We start from the raw sequence: 13,509 nt of genomic DNA on the forward strand, positions 1-13,509 counted from the left end.
CCATTACATGTGCAGGAACAGCCAGGACAGCAAGCTGAAATGTTGATTTGCAGGCTGAAATGCCAGGACAGCATGTTGAAAATGGAAATTTGCAAGAACAGCCAGCAAGCAATGACCATTGGGTTAGGAGATCGTCTAGGGCTACTAGACAACCTGATAGATTTGTTCCTGGTGCAATTAATGTGGCTGAGTATGTCATGTTGACAGTCTGTGTTGAATCCAAGTCTTGGAGCTTCCAATTTTTGACACACTTTAAGAAAAAGGATGGTTTATGGCGTATGTGTATTGATTATCGTGCTTTGAACAAGATCAAAATAAAAAATTGCTTTCCGATTCCTCCGATCGATGATGTTATGGATAGATTGCAAGGGGCAGTCATATTTAGCTGTATATATTTGAAAATTGGGTAACATTAGATACGCATTAGACCGAAAGATGTGCTTAAGACAGCTTTTGGGACATCTTTTGGATTGTATGAGTTTCTTGTTATGCCTTTTGGACTTATGAATGCTCCTGCCACTTTTAATCGGATGATGGATTGTATCTTCAAGCCACATAGAGGATTTGTGGGTACTTTCTTTGATGATAGGATTGCTAATTCAAAGATCGATGTAGAGCATAGAAAACACTTGGACACCGTGTTCAGTGAACTGCATGAGCATAGGCTGGCTATCAATGGTAAGAAGAGCGAATTCTTCTTGCATGAAATCCACTTTTTGGGGCATATTGTATCGACTGATGGTATTCGCATGGACCTTGCAAAGGTTGAAGCAATACTCATGGTTATCTTTGACAAATGTGCATGAGATCCGTAGCTTGTGGGGTTATGTTCTTACTATAGGAAGTATGTACGTGGGTTTTCCTAAAATCGCATCTCCATTGCATGCTTTGCAGAAGAAGGATGTGCCATTTAGATGGACAATAGTGGAAATTTCAGTATTTGGAAAGTTAAAGAAAAAGATGACTCTAGATCTTGTGCTTGTGTTGCCCGATCTAAGGAAGTCATTCATAGTTTAATGTGATGCATGTGGTAGTAGCATTGGGGCTGTTCTTATGCAAGATGACTGAGTTGTGGCTTATGAGAGCCGAATTCTCCACGGTGCAGAAAAGAAATTGGAGGTCTCTAAGAAAGAGATCTTGGCTGTAATTCATGCACTGTCTACGACAGTAGTGGAAATTTCAACATTTAGAAAGTTAAAGGAAAAGACGACTCTAGATCATGTGCTTGTGTTGCCCGATCTAAGGAAGTCATTCATAGTTCAATGTGATGCATGTGGTAGTAGCATTGGGGTTGTTCTTATGCAAGATGACCGAGTTGTGGCTTATGAGAGCCGAATTCTCCACGGTGCAGAAAAGAAATTGGAGGTCTCTAAGAAAGAGATCTTGGCTGTAATTCATGCACGGTCTACGTGGAAACATTATTTGTTGGGGGCTGATTTTACAATGCAGATAGACCATGAAACTTTGAGGTACTTTTTGACGTAGACAAAGTTGTTAGAGAAGCATATAAGATGGGCAAATTTTCTCTCTATGTTTCATTTGCAGATTGTACATATTGATGGTAAGAATGTTGTGGGCTGATGCACTGTCACATAAGCCATAAATTTCAGTCGTCAGCATGGTTTATCACACTGAGTTGGATGCCATGAAAGAGCAATATGTTGCTGATTTAGGCTTTGCTAATGTTTATGATGAACTTTGCAATGGCCAAAGGCATGGACACTTTGTGCTAAGAGATGGGTTTTTGATGATGCATGGACGACTGTGTCACAAAGTAGTTAAGGTCTAGAGTTATCATTGAAAGTCATCCTCCTTCGTATGCAGGACATAGAGGTATTGATGCTACGGTCAAGGCAGTGGAGCATTTCTTTTATTGACTAGCTTTGAGGCATGATGTAGAACAGTTTGTTAAGACATGCATTGTATGCTAGAAGATAAAGAATGATAGGCAAAAGATACTAGGTTTGTTGTAGTCCTTGCCTATTCTAGATACGCCTTTGTAGAGCATTGCAATGGCCTTTATTTTTGAGCTTCCTAAGACACCTACAGGGAATGATAGGATATGGACTATCATTTGCAAATTTCACAAACAAGCCAATTCCGATGAGGAAGAAAATAAAGGCTGATCATATGTCATGATTGTTTTTGCAGCATATCTTTAAGTATTATGGTATGCCAGAGTCGATCATTAGTGATCGAGACCCCCGGATGACTAGTTTATTTTGGAAGGGATTGTTTAAGAATATGGGTATCATGCTGAAATTCTCATCATCCTTCCATTCGTAGACAAATGGTCAGTTCGAGGAAGCAAATCCCACAGTGTTAGATCTTTTAAGGTGCTATGTTTCAGACCACAAGACATAGTGGGAGCAGTATTTGCCCTTGGTTGAGTTTGCTTGCAACAACACAGTGCATAGTTCCATAGGAAAAGCTCCATTTGAGGTGGTTGAGGGTGGCAAAAAGGTACCATCTATTCAACAAACTAAGGATAAGATCTTTGAGGTTGATCATTATGTGGAAAAATTGGATGCAGCCTATGTAAAGATAAAATATGCACTTCAGAGATCACAAGAAAAGCAAAAGAGGGTAGCTGATCGCCACAGACGTGCTTTGTAGTTTGCAGAGGGTGATTATGTATTGCTGCGTTTTGAAAAGGCAAGGCTGAAAAAGACGAAAGGAAGAGAAAGATTGTATCCGAAATTGAGTATGAGATACTATGGGTCCTTCCAGGTGTTGGAGAAGATCAACGATGTGGCATATCGGCTAAAATTACCTCCACATTGGCGGATACACAATGCCTTTAATGTCAGTTTGTTGAGGCCTTTTCATGGTGATGTGTTAGAGGATATGTTTGTTGAACTTTATCCTAAGGTTGAGGAGCTAGATGAGACTTTGGTACTATAGCAGATTTTGGCACATAAGGAAAGAAAGGTCAAAGGTAAAGTTTTTAGGAGATACTTGGTGAAATTTTAGAATTATTTACCAATGGATGCCAAATAGATGGAAGAGGATGACTTGGTAGACCATCCTCAGTTGTTGCAACTTTGCCTAGATGCATTTCAGTTAGAGCTAACTTAAGTTCTTGGGCTCTGTCAGGCTCAACAAAGCAAGGGTCCGAAGTATTGCCTGATGCTCAAGGGGGAGGTAGCACTTCCGCTCCTCCAGTTATGGATAGCTCTCGTATGTAGTGAATCTCGAATATATTCAGCATGCATCCAAGGTATTGCGCCGATAGTATGTTTGCCATGAGGTGACTACTTAGTGTACTAGTCACTATGAGATGTATGCAGATGAGTATGAGTTTCACCAGAGCACTGGAACGTATGAACAATTTAGCATGAATTTTGCCTCCATTTTGAGACAAATTCTGATCGGTTTCAGCTCAATTTTTAATCAGCTTGAGAACCGTTTATGGTCACTTTTTGGATCAGTTTTGCATTGATTGCTGGTTAGTTTTTGCAATGAGTTTGTGATCAGTTTGGGGTCACATTTGCAGCAGTTTGTGATCAATTCTCAGATCAGCAAGTGATCAGTTTATAATCAAATTGTGCTCAGTTTTCAATGGTTTACATCTAGTTCCATGGACAACAGCATATGTTATGATGCCATTGATGTTTTAGCCATGGTTTATGTCCGGTTATGCTATGCTAAAGTTTGGTTTTGCGAGATGAGTTGAGCTCATGAGAAATAGACATGGTTCGTTTTGGCCTTGGTTGCATAGTGAGATTTGCACTTTATCAGATGGATATGAAAAGAACTTTTCTGCATAGATACTTGCATGAGGATATCAATATGAAGTAGCCTAAGGGCTTTATGGAAAAGGGCAGGAAACACCTAGTGTGTAAGTTGAGAAAGAGTCTTTATGGCCTTAAGCAAACACCTAGAAAATGGTATCATAAGCTCGATGCTTTTATGCATTTAGAGGAATATAGTTACAGTGATATGGATTAGTGTTTTTATACCAGGGTAAAAAGATAAGAGACCCTCATGATTTTTAGTTTGTAGATAGGTGGGCGAATGTTTGGTCGATCAAAGGTGAAGAGTTTAGAAAATTGAGCGAATGTTGTGACAAAACATGATGTTTGGGCTTTTCGGTCAAATTTCATGTCAAAAAATGTAAAATTTTGGATAGATGGACTATTTTCTGAGTTTTCAAGTGTAAGCCCCTAACTTTTACCTTGGTTTATACATGAAGAAGGCTTGTAATGGTAGCCTTATTATCTTGGTACTTTTATGTCGATGATATGTTGATTGCTGGGAGAGCTCATGATGAGCAGGATTCTTTGAAGACTCAGCTCAAGAAGAGCTTTGAGATGAACATGCGGGATGTCTCATATATTCTTGATATATGCATCTCATGCCATTGCTCTGAGGCGCTTCTCTACCTGTCATAGTAGGCGTACATAGAAAAGGTGCTTGAAGCATTCCATATGTAGGATGTTAAGTCTATTGGTTGTCCTTTAGCTTTCCATGTGAAAGTCAATCATGCCGATTGTCCCTGTGAGAGTGCGCAACGGAAGAAGAAACACAAACACAAGGGGAGAGAGAGAGAGCAGAAAATGAAGGAAGAAAATCTGCACTGACTAAAATGAATGCCATTGCTCTGAGGCGCTTCTCTACCTGTCACAGTAGGCGTACAGAAAAGGTGCTTGAAGCATTCTATATGTAGGATGTTAAGTCTATTGGTTGTCCTTTAGCTTTCCATGTGAAAGTCAATCAGGCCGATTGTCCCTGTGAGAGTGCGCAACGGAAGAAGAAACATGAACACAAGGGGAGAGAGAGAGAAAGCAGAAAATGAAGGAAGAAAATCTGCACTAACTGAAATGAATGCTGAATACATTGAAATGGACTGATCAGTCCCTATACGCAGCCCGAAGCGTCAATGAGGGCACCGGATCAGACTGATGATGATGGCAGCACTAAAGATGGAGGAAGATGACAGAGTCGGAGTGTGCACCTGCCAAAGAAGGAGGGAAGATGATAATACAACTGACTGCCAAGTGGGAAATGTATATAAATAGCCAAAAAACCCAAAAACAGGCCGACTTGAAATTTGAGGCCATAAATATGTCCGACCAGCATTTAATGTTGATCCGATCAGCATTTAATGCTGGTAAAAATGCCAGGAATGCTCAGAAAAATCCCGGAAAGGGTGGTCAATGTCCGGCAGGTGAGGCAGGCTGAAGAATGCAGAAACTGCCTCGGGAAATGCACATAAAATCCCGACTGGAGGAGAAAATGCACTGAAATGCAATAAACTGAGTGCTCTAGAATGAGTTACCTCCTCTATCAAAACAAGTGATAGACAAGTCGGAGCTCCTAAAGTCCTCGTTTGACTTAGACTGAGGCTCACAAGCAAGAGATGACAAGGCATGATAAACATGACTGCTAACCCCCCCTCTCAGGTCCTGGATGTGGCGGAAGGCCAAGGGAAAAATGGATCCTGGGGTGGCAAGAGGAATGCCAAGGTCGATGAAGTCCGTCGATGAAGAAACTCCTCGCGATCCTGGAAAGCCCCCTCTAAAACAGTAGGGGCCAGAAAATTCACAGCCGCATCACCGAGATCGTCCCCCTTTGAAAGGGATGGGGGGTACGAGGGAGCCACCGGAGGAGAGGGTGGGGGATGGGAAGGAACCTATGGAAAAGAGGGTGCACAAGTGGGAATGGGTGTAGCAATAGACAACTGCCTCGGAGGTCCCTACATAAGAGAAGGGGAATGGAGCCGATAAAGCCCGCTCTCTTGCCAACTTGTCGCAACAACAGCCCCTGTAGAAGAATCCTCAATACAAATGGCCTGCTCGGTGAAGACAACCCGGGTACCAAGCCTAGTAAGGTCATAGACTGAGAGGAGTGGAAAGCCCAAGTCAAGAACATAAAGAGGGAAAGGGAGCGCGACGCGTAGTCGGGAAATAAAGGCAAAGTGCCAACACCACAAATAGGCAGCGAAACAATGTCACCAACAATGACTGAATCCTCAGAAGGTCATAGATCCTGCAACAAATCACCTCGGGGAGTCATATGACTAGAAGCTCCACTATCAACCAGCCAAGGCCTCTCAGAAGATGAGGCAACCACTGAAGAAGGCCTCTAAGTCAATAATATGAAGGAACACTGACTCGTGGGTAATCGCTGGAGTAGAGGTAGAAGGCTCAGTTGTTTTAGCTCCATCCTTCGCTCCTGGACGAAGGTGAGGGTACTTCTTTCAACATTTCTCCTCTGGATGTGTCCCCTTCCCACAATATGGGCATTTAGGCTTCTTCGAGCCGAAGTCAGAACCTGAAGAACTCTCCTGTCTTTTAGCTTGTGACTTCCCTTTCTTTTGTGTCCCCCCTCTCGAACCTGCAACAAAAGCTTTGATGGAGGTGGATCCACTGGCTACCTCTTTGGCGCACTCGTCATACTCCAAAACAAGCGGGGCAAGCTTCTCCCATAGAAGCTTCTCACGGGTCCTCGATGTAAGAAGACTGGTGTAGAAGACATCAAAACGGGGAGATGGTAGCTGAGTCAACAGAATCATGGCCATATCCTCGGAAGAGATCATCCTGCCAAGGGACGCAAGCTCATCCCTCATGTCCTCCAACCTATTGATATGATCCTTCATGGAAGAAGAATCATCAACAACGAGCATCCGTAATTTCTTCTCGAGAGTAATCCGATGGGCAAAAGTCTTTTGATGGTACAAAGAAGCAAGCTTTGTCCATACTTCTGTTGCTTTCCGCAACCTGCGCACATGCACTAGGACAGAATCCTGTAAGCTCATAAAGAGGAAAGATCGAGCTCGTGAGTTGAGCTGATCCCATAAGGCCACACGATCCATTGATGATCCAACGGTGGGATCCTCCACTAGACGGGAAATAGGGTGGGTAACAAACACCCAAAGATAAAAGGCATCAAGGATACACTCCACCTTACACAACCAAAGCGAGTAGTTGGAACCATTAAGTCAGTCTTCTTTGGGCAAAGAAGGGAGTACGGGCACCTGTATAGAGGGTGCCATGGAAGGCATATGAAGGCCAGTAGAACGAGCCTTCTGTGAAACATGGATAGAACGGGGAATAGAGGGATCTCAGTCAAATGGGCTAGGTGACCTCCGGTCGTCGCGTGAACTAGCATGAAAGTCTCTCCGTCTCTCAGAGGAAGGAATAGAGACCTCATCCTTTGAATCAGCAGAGAATTGGTGATAAGACATCTTCATATATATCTGCAAACACCAAACACCAAAGAAAACTTTGCCGATGCTGAATAATGACCACCAAAGGGTCACCAACCACCGAGCGGACCACCAAACACCAGTAAATGAGGTCGCCTATCACCAGAAGGTGAAAACGCAGCTGAGGATGGAGCAAACTCCGGAGTGGCAGTAGCCAAACACCAAAAACGCAGGCTGCAAAGGAGTCGTCAGATGAAGATCAGCCGCCAGTAGCCGTAGACACCGCTTGATGAGCAAAACGCCAATAAGGAAGATGTCACCCAGCTGTTGCGGGGGCCGCTTGGCTGAAAACGCAAGCAGTAAGAGGTTGTTGATGACGTGGCAGCCACTGGAGAAGGCGCCAGCAGCAAACGCAAGGATTGTGACCTCCTGGAAGGGCTGCCTTGGCTGTTGGGGATGAGGCGGCAGCAGCAGAAGAGGGGTGTGGTGTCTCTCCAATCGATGAGGTCCTCCGTGCTCTCAGTTAGGCTCTGATACCATGTGAGAGTGCACAACGGAAGAAGAAACTCGAACACAGAGGGAGTGTGACATTAATGTGACATTAAATGTGACATTAAGGTAAATCAAGGGAAACATGCACGAGGATGATCGTCCGGGGTCTAGGGCGCCTGAACGGGGTTTAGGGGAGCCTAGAATCAGAGAGAGTCCAAGAATAGTAGGACTCACCAAGGTTTGACGGCTGGCAATCGGATCACGATGGGTCTGGCCAGGAATAAACTAGGCAAGGTTGGGAGGTGAAAGGATCGCTCGTACTCATTCATCCCGACTGCTTTTCCTCTGGCTTTATGGTCTTTTTCAGAGCCGTGTGACACAGAGAGAGAGAGAGAGAGAGAGAGAGAGAGAGAGAGAGAGAGAGAGAGAGAGAGAGAGAGAGAGAGAGAGAAAGCAGAAAATGAAGGAAGAAAATCTGCACTGACTGAAATGAATGCTGAATACACTGAAATGGACTGATCAGTCCCTACACACAGCCCGAAGCGTCAGTGAGGGCACCAGATCAGGCTGATGATGACGGCAGCACCGAAGACGGAGGAAGATGATGCAGTCGGAGTGTGCACTTGCCAAAGAAGGAGGGAAGATGATAATACAACTGACTGCCAAGTGGAAAATGGCTATAAATAGCCAAAAAACCCAAAAACTGGCCGACTTGAAATTGGAGGCCATAAATATGTCCGACCAGCATTTAATGCTGGTAAAAATGCCAGGAATGCTCAGAAAAATCCCGGAAAGGGTGGACAATGTCCGGTAGGTGAGGCAGGCTGAAGAATGCAGAAACTGCCCCGGGAAATGCACATAAAATCCCGATTGGAGGAGAAAATGCACTGAAATGCAATAAACTGAGTGCTCTAGAATGAGCTACCTCCTCCGTCAAAACAAGTGATAGACAAGTCAGAGCTCCTAAAGTTTTCGTCTGACTCAGACTGAGGCTCACAGGCAGGAGATGACAAGGCATGACAAACATGATTGCTAACAGTCCCAAGTTAGATGAGCAAAAGGACGAGATGACCATAATCCTTTATGCATTCATAGTGGGTAGTTTGATGTATATCGTGATAGCCACTCTCCATGACATAGCATTTCGAGTGGGGGTTGTGCCACACTACATGGGTACACCTGGCCGGTGACATTGGGACATTGTGAAGGGTATCATGAGGTACCTGAAAGGCATTGGAGATACATGCATTTGCTATGGTGGCCAAGGTACTACAATTGTGGGTTGTACGGACTCCTACTATGCAAGACATGTAGATAGTAGGAAGTCCATCTTTGGGTATATCTTCACCTTTGCTGGAGGTGCTATTTCTTGGATTTTCAGTGTAGAAATAGATGGCTTTATCTTTGTAACCACTGAGGGTTGCAAGGAGGGCCTATGATTAGGCTGTCTAGTGGAAGACCTTGGTAATATTTGTTACCTTTACATTGTATTCGGATTCTACGAGTGTTATTTAGTTGCGGGTCTTGTATGCAAAGGTAGAGCACATCAAGGTGCGCTATCACTTCATTAGGGAGGTGGTAGAGAACAAGCTTGTTGAGTTTGTGAAGTTCTTGACTGAGGAGAATCCTATAGATCTACTCACTAAAAGTCTCTTAGTAGAACATTTTGCCTTCCTTGAGAAGATGATAGGTGTAGGTTGAGATGATGTCTATTTCTCATATTGTTGTACTTTATGTACATTTGTACTTTGTCATTTTTTGTTTTCCTATTGTCTTCTCATTTGACGCACATTTGCCTACAAGGGGGAGGTTGCTAGGGATACAGGTGCATGTGCCTACATTGACTTGTATTTACTATACACACCATGATTGTAGGTGACTGGCGCCCATCATTGTCACTTTATTTTTTATTCTTTTAGGGATTGTTGAATAAGGGAAGGTCGGTTATATATTTTTATTGTTGGAGTTTCCACTTATGGTGTCTCTCTCTCTCTTGCTCTCTTGCTCTATCCACCATAGCTTTTGCTTTGCTCTTGCTTCCAATTGCATGCTTTCACTCGGGCTCTACCTTAAAGTGCCTAGACAGGTTGCCATGTCTATAGAGATAAAGTTGGCTTGTGCACCATTATCAAAGAAGATTAAAGCATATTGATCCTTGATTTTTTCCCATGCCTTGCATAACTCAGTAGCATCATTATTGGGTTGATTACTAACAACATCAGGTACCCATACAATTAATGATTTGGGCTTCTTTTCCTTGGGATCTCCTTGATTTTTTGATTTTCTAGCTTGTTGCCTGTTGGAATAGTCCTTTGCAATTTGACCCTCGTGTTCACAAGTAAAGCATTTGTTTCAATCATTAATTCCCTACTGTATGCCAATGATTTCCAGCCCTTTCTTTGCCGTTTTGATATCTTTTCATGTCGATTTTTAGATTTGCATTTTTTCTTAGCCTTTGGTAACTTTTTGTTTGGCTTTTCCCTACTCTCTTGGAACCTTGAATTCTTCCCATGCGGCAAAGCATCGGCTGTAGCAGTAGTTGTAAAGAAAAATACCTTTACACAGAAGCATAAACAGAAACCGTACAACAAAGCACAGAAAAATAAAAAGAACACAATTAGGGTTAGAGTAACTCAGAGACAATGAACACAGTGAATAAATGAAATGATATGACTACTAATAATACGATGCTCATGCAGCAAAGACACTATGCAGTGAATGAATACGGAATCTCGAACTTCTATATCTCTAGGATCAGGACAGGGGTAATGAGCTGGAGAGTGTGTCGTACTCTGAACGAATTCTGAATTGGAGCAAGGCAGCCTTCAGATGTCGAACATCAGCAAATGTAGCATTGAGAAGCTGGATCTGATGCAGACAACAGTGAGGAGAGAGAAAGACTAAAAACGGAGCTTACAGGAGAGAGAAAGACTGAAAACGCAGGCAGAACAGCTTGCAGGAGAAAGACTGCAGCGACTGTAGACAGGAGAGAGAAAACTCTTAGGGCGGCAGCTGGAGCCTGCAAACGCAGTAGTTTGCTGGCGTGGCAGGCTGTACGACAGTAATGCAGATGAGAAGTGTGTGTGATATGCTCAAATGAAAGAGAAGGTGTAGATGTACCTGAATTCCACGTGCTTCGTGAGCCCCCTCTATTGAAGTTCACATATGCAAAGCCATCCTTATCTTGCATCTCAAAATAAGAAATTGGGGAGGGTTTTGATTCATGCAAAACAAAAGAATTGTACAAACCTGACATTGGACTTGGGGTCACCTGGGTGAGATGATGAAGATGGATCGCCAGATGTTTCGAATGCCGTATGTTCTCCATGATTGGAGAGGTGGCCATCCTCACCAACCGGTCGGAATGTGGTAGCAAAATTGGTAGGATGGGTGTAAACATCACCGTACTTATTGCGATAGTACTCCTCAAATCCTTTGTCATGTTAGTGAAATTTGGAATAGGAGTAGAAGAAGGTGAAAGTGAAAGTGGAGTGTTGTCCTCACCAAGTCCATAATGTTGTCTCAGGGCCGCCAATGATGGAGAAGCCTGATAAGACATCATAGGAACTGGAGAAGAAGGTGTTTGGGACATTGTGATTCAGTTACGAGTCGTTTTGTGTGCCTCGCATGAAGACTAGCTCTCCACGATATTCGGAGGATATTTTTTACAAGAGCACCGGCTTTGATGCCATGTGAAGAAAACTGCTAGGGTTTGCATTGAGGACACACAGAGTGTATGACCACGATAGAAACACAAAGAGACAAACACAGACACAGAGGGAAAAACTCAAACCCTGAACGCAAAACTCAAAACTCAAACACAAAAACTCAAATAGAAACAGAAGAAGGGAGAGAGAGAACACAACTTTGAAGTGAATAAATGCTGTAAATGAATGTAAGAGTGTACAATGTGCTCAAGGGCAGAGCAATGTCGGAGTGTGACATCCACCAGAGACGGATCCGAAGTCCGTGACCACCAGTCGGAGTGTAGGAGTGCTGAATAGTGTAGGAGTGCTGAATAGTGTAGGAGTGTAGCAGGCTGGTCACCAAAGCGCAGCAGTTTGGATGCTGGAAATTGGTAAACCCAGTAGTGTACCACTGATCAGAAGTTGGAAATTGTGCACGAGTGCTGTAAACAGCAGGTCGACAGCTGGAGAAGGTGTGTCGGAGAGTGTCATGGCCTGCAATGCTGTAAACGCAGGTTGGGGATAATGTGGCTGTAGTCAATGATGGTTGGACAGCAGATGGAGGCGGATTGTGGGCTGAAAATTGGGCGCCAATAGTAGCAGAGGGTGTGTGGGCTGGTGTAACCTGCAAACAAGGATGATGGCTGAATGGTGGGCAGCCTGTCTATTTATAGATGTGGATTGGAGCCTCCCAAATTATGGTTTCCACTGAACTCTCTTGAACCGCTCCCTGTTTTAGCGATTTTACTCTAAAAAAGCATTTTTAAGTGTGTTTTGGGGCTGTTTAAGAGGCTAAGCAGCAAGTAATGCATATTTTAGCTGAACAGGGGGGTTGCGCGGAGAGGGGAGCCAAGGGAGGGGTTGGGTGGGGTAGGGGAGGGAAGGGAGAGGGAGGGAGTTTGGGGGGTGTCAAAACGTGGCCCGGGGGAGAGTTGTTTGATTTTCTTGTGTGTTTTTTTGTTTTGCAATTTGGCTTAGATTATCTTTGTTTGCTGGTAAGGCCAATCATACACCTACTAATTTGATACATGTTAAAAAAGAGGGAGAGTTGCGAAAGCAATTGATTACTGGAATTGTCTTGCATTAATTGGGACCAAAGAGTAACTGGAAAGTGAACAATGTCCTAATGGAAAGTTAAAATAAATGATGGCCAAAGTTTGTGGCTATTAACATACCCATATCTGTAGTACAGTCTAACATTTGAGCAAACTCTGGAGTCTGGGTAACACACAAGTAGAGAACATTGTTTTTCAAACATATACATAGTGCAGAAAGTTGTGCAACTTCTTCCTTTGTCTGTCATGTTAAACAGTATACCTTCATTTAAGGTACATCTGAATCTGTGTTAATTGTGCCGGTGCTCTATGGATGCAGTTGTTATAGTGATCCTAAACAAGTTATTTCCTTAGAAATAACTGTAGCTGCGAACCTGATCGCTTAGGCCTGAGAGGCAATGAAGTTGGACTGGTTTGTCAATGCAGGTCTCAATACGTCCGCTTGCACCAATTATTATGGCACACATCTTTAGTGCCATGACACATTTGGCTGTAACTATTCGGATGTCAGCTTTTGGATTTTTAGATGCTTTTATCCAAAGTTATCCATCGATTGTGGTATCAGGTTATGTTGATCAGGTACTTTGTTCTTCAAAAGTGTTCACATATGTGTGTGTGTGTGTGTGTGTGTGTGTGTGTGTGTGTCTGTGTGCATGCGAAAGGAGGAGGGGGCGGGACAGTTTGATTATAAGCTTGAATGTTGAGTGCCAGTGAAAGAAGCTCTAAGTTGTGTGTAAGGCTGTGGTTTAAGGTTCTAACTTAATGCCACTAGGTATTGGTTCATAAAGTTTTTAAAGTCTAATGAAACCAATTTATCCAGAGTGTTGGGATAACAATGTGAGTCCGTACTGTTTCACTGTACTAGATGCAAGACTCAAACATAACTGCAGTTGTTTCTGTCTTGATCATATAATCAGTTTATCTGCTGCCTAAATTTTGTATTTAATGAGCTAGTAGAAAATAAGTGTTTGTTGAACATAGATTATGTAGGCATAGGATTATCTTTGAATGATATAAATTATAGCCACTAAAAAAATTTGAGTGGCCTAATGGTCGCACTTTACAAGCAAACGATGTGACAAATGGTCAAGCAATTGTACTACACCAGTCTCTGTTGGATATCTAA

The 13,509-nt window shown here is 43.2% G+C and overlaps 1 protein-coding gene across 2 annotated transcripts in view; it reads left to right on the plus strand.

Moving 5' to 3' along the window:
• LOC148014867 (uncharacterized) overlaps positions 1-13,509 on the plus strand; it is an 83,158-nt gene that overhangs the window by 26,708 nt on the left and 42,941 nt on the right. For both annotated transcript variants that reach the window (XM_087665633.1, XM_087665632.1), the window contains exon 5: positions 12,810-12,962. In XM_087665633.1, coding sequence (XP_087521759.1) covers positions 12,810-12,962 — 153 coding nt within the window. The remainder of the gene's footprint in view (positions 1-12,809; positions 12,963-13,509) is intronic.

This window comes from Lygodium microphyllum, chromosome 24 (genome assembly GCF_053477565.2).
Source record: "Lygodium microphyllum isolate KBCC chromosome 24, Lygodium_microphyllum_v1.1.10, whole genome shotgun sequence".
NCBI classification, from domain to species: Eukaryota; Viridiplantae; Streptophyta; class Polypodiopsida; order Schizaeales; family Lygodiaceae; genus Lygodium; species Lygodium microphyllum.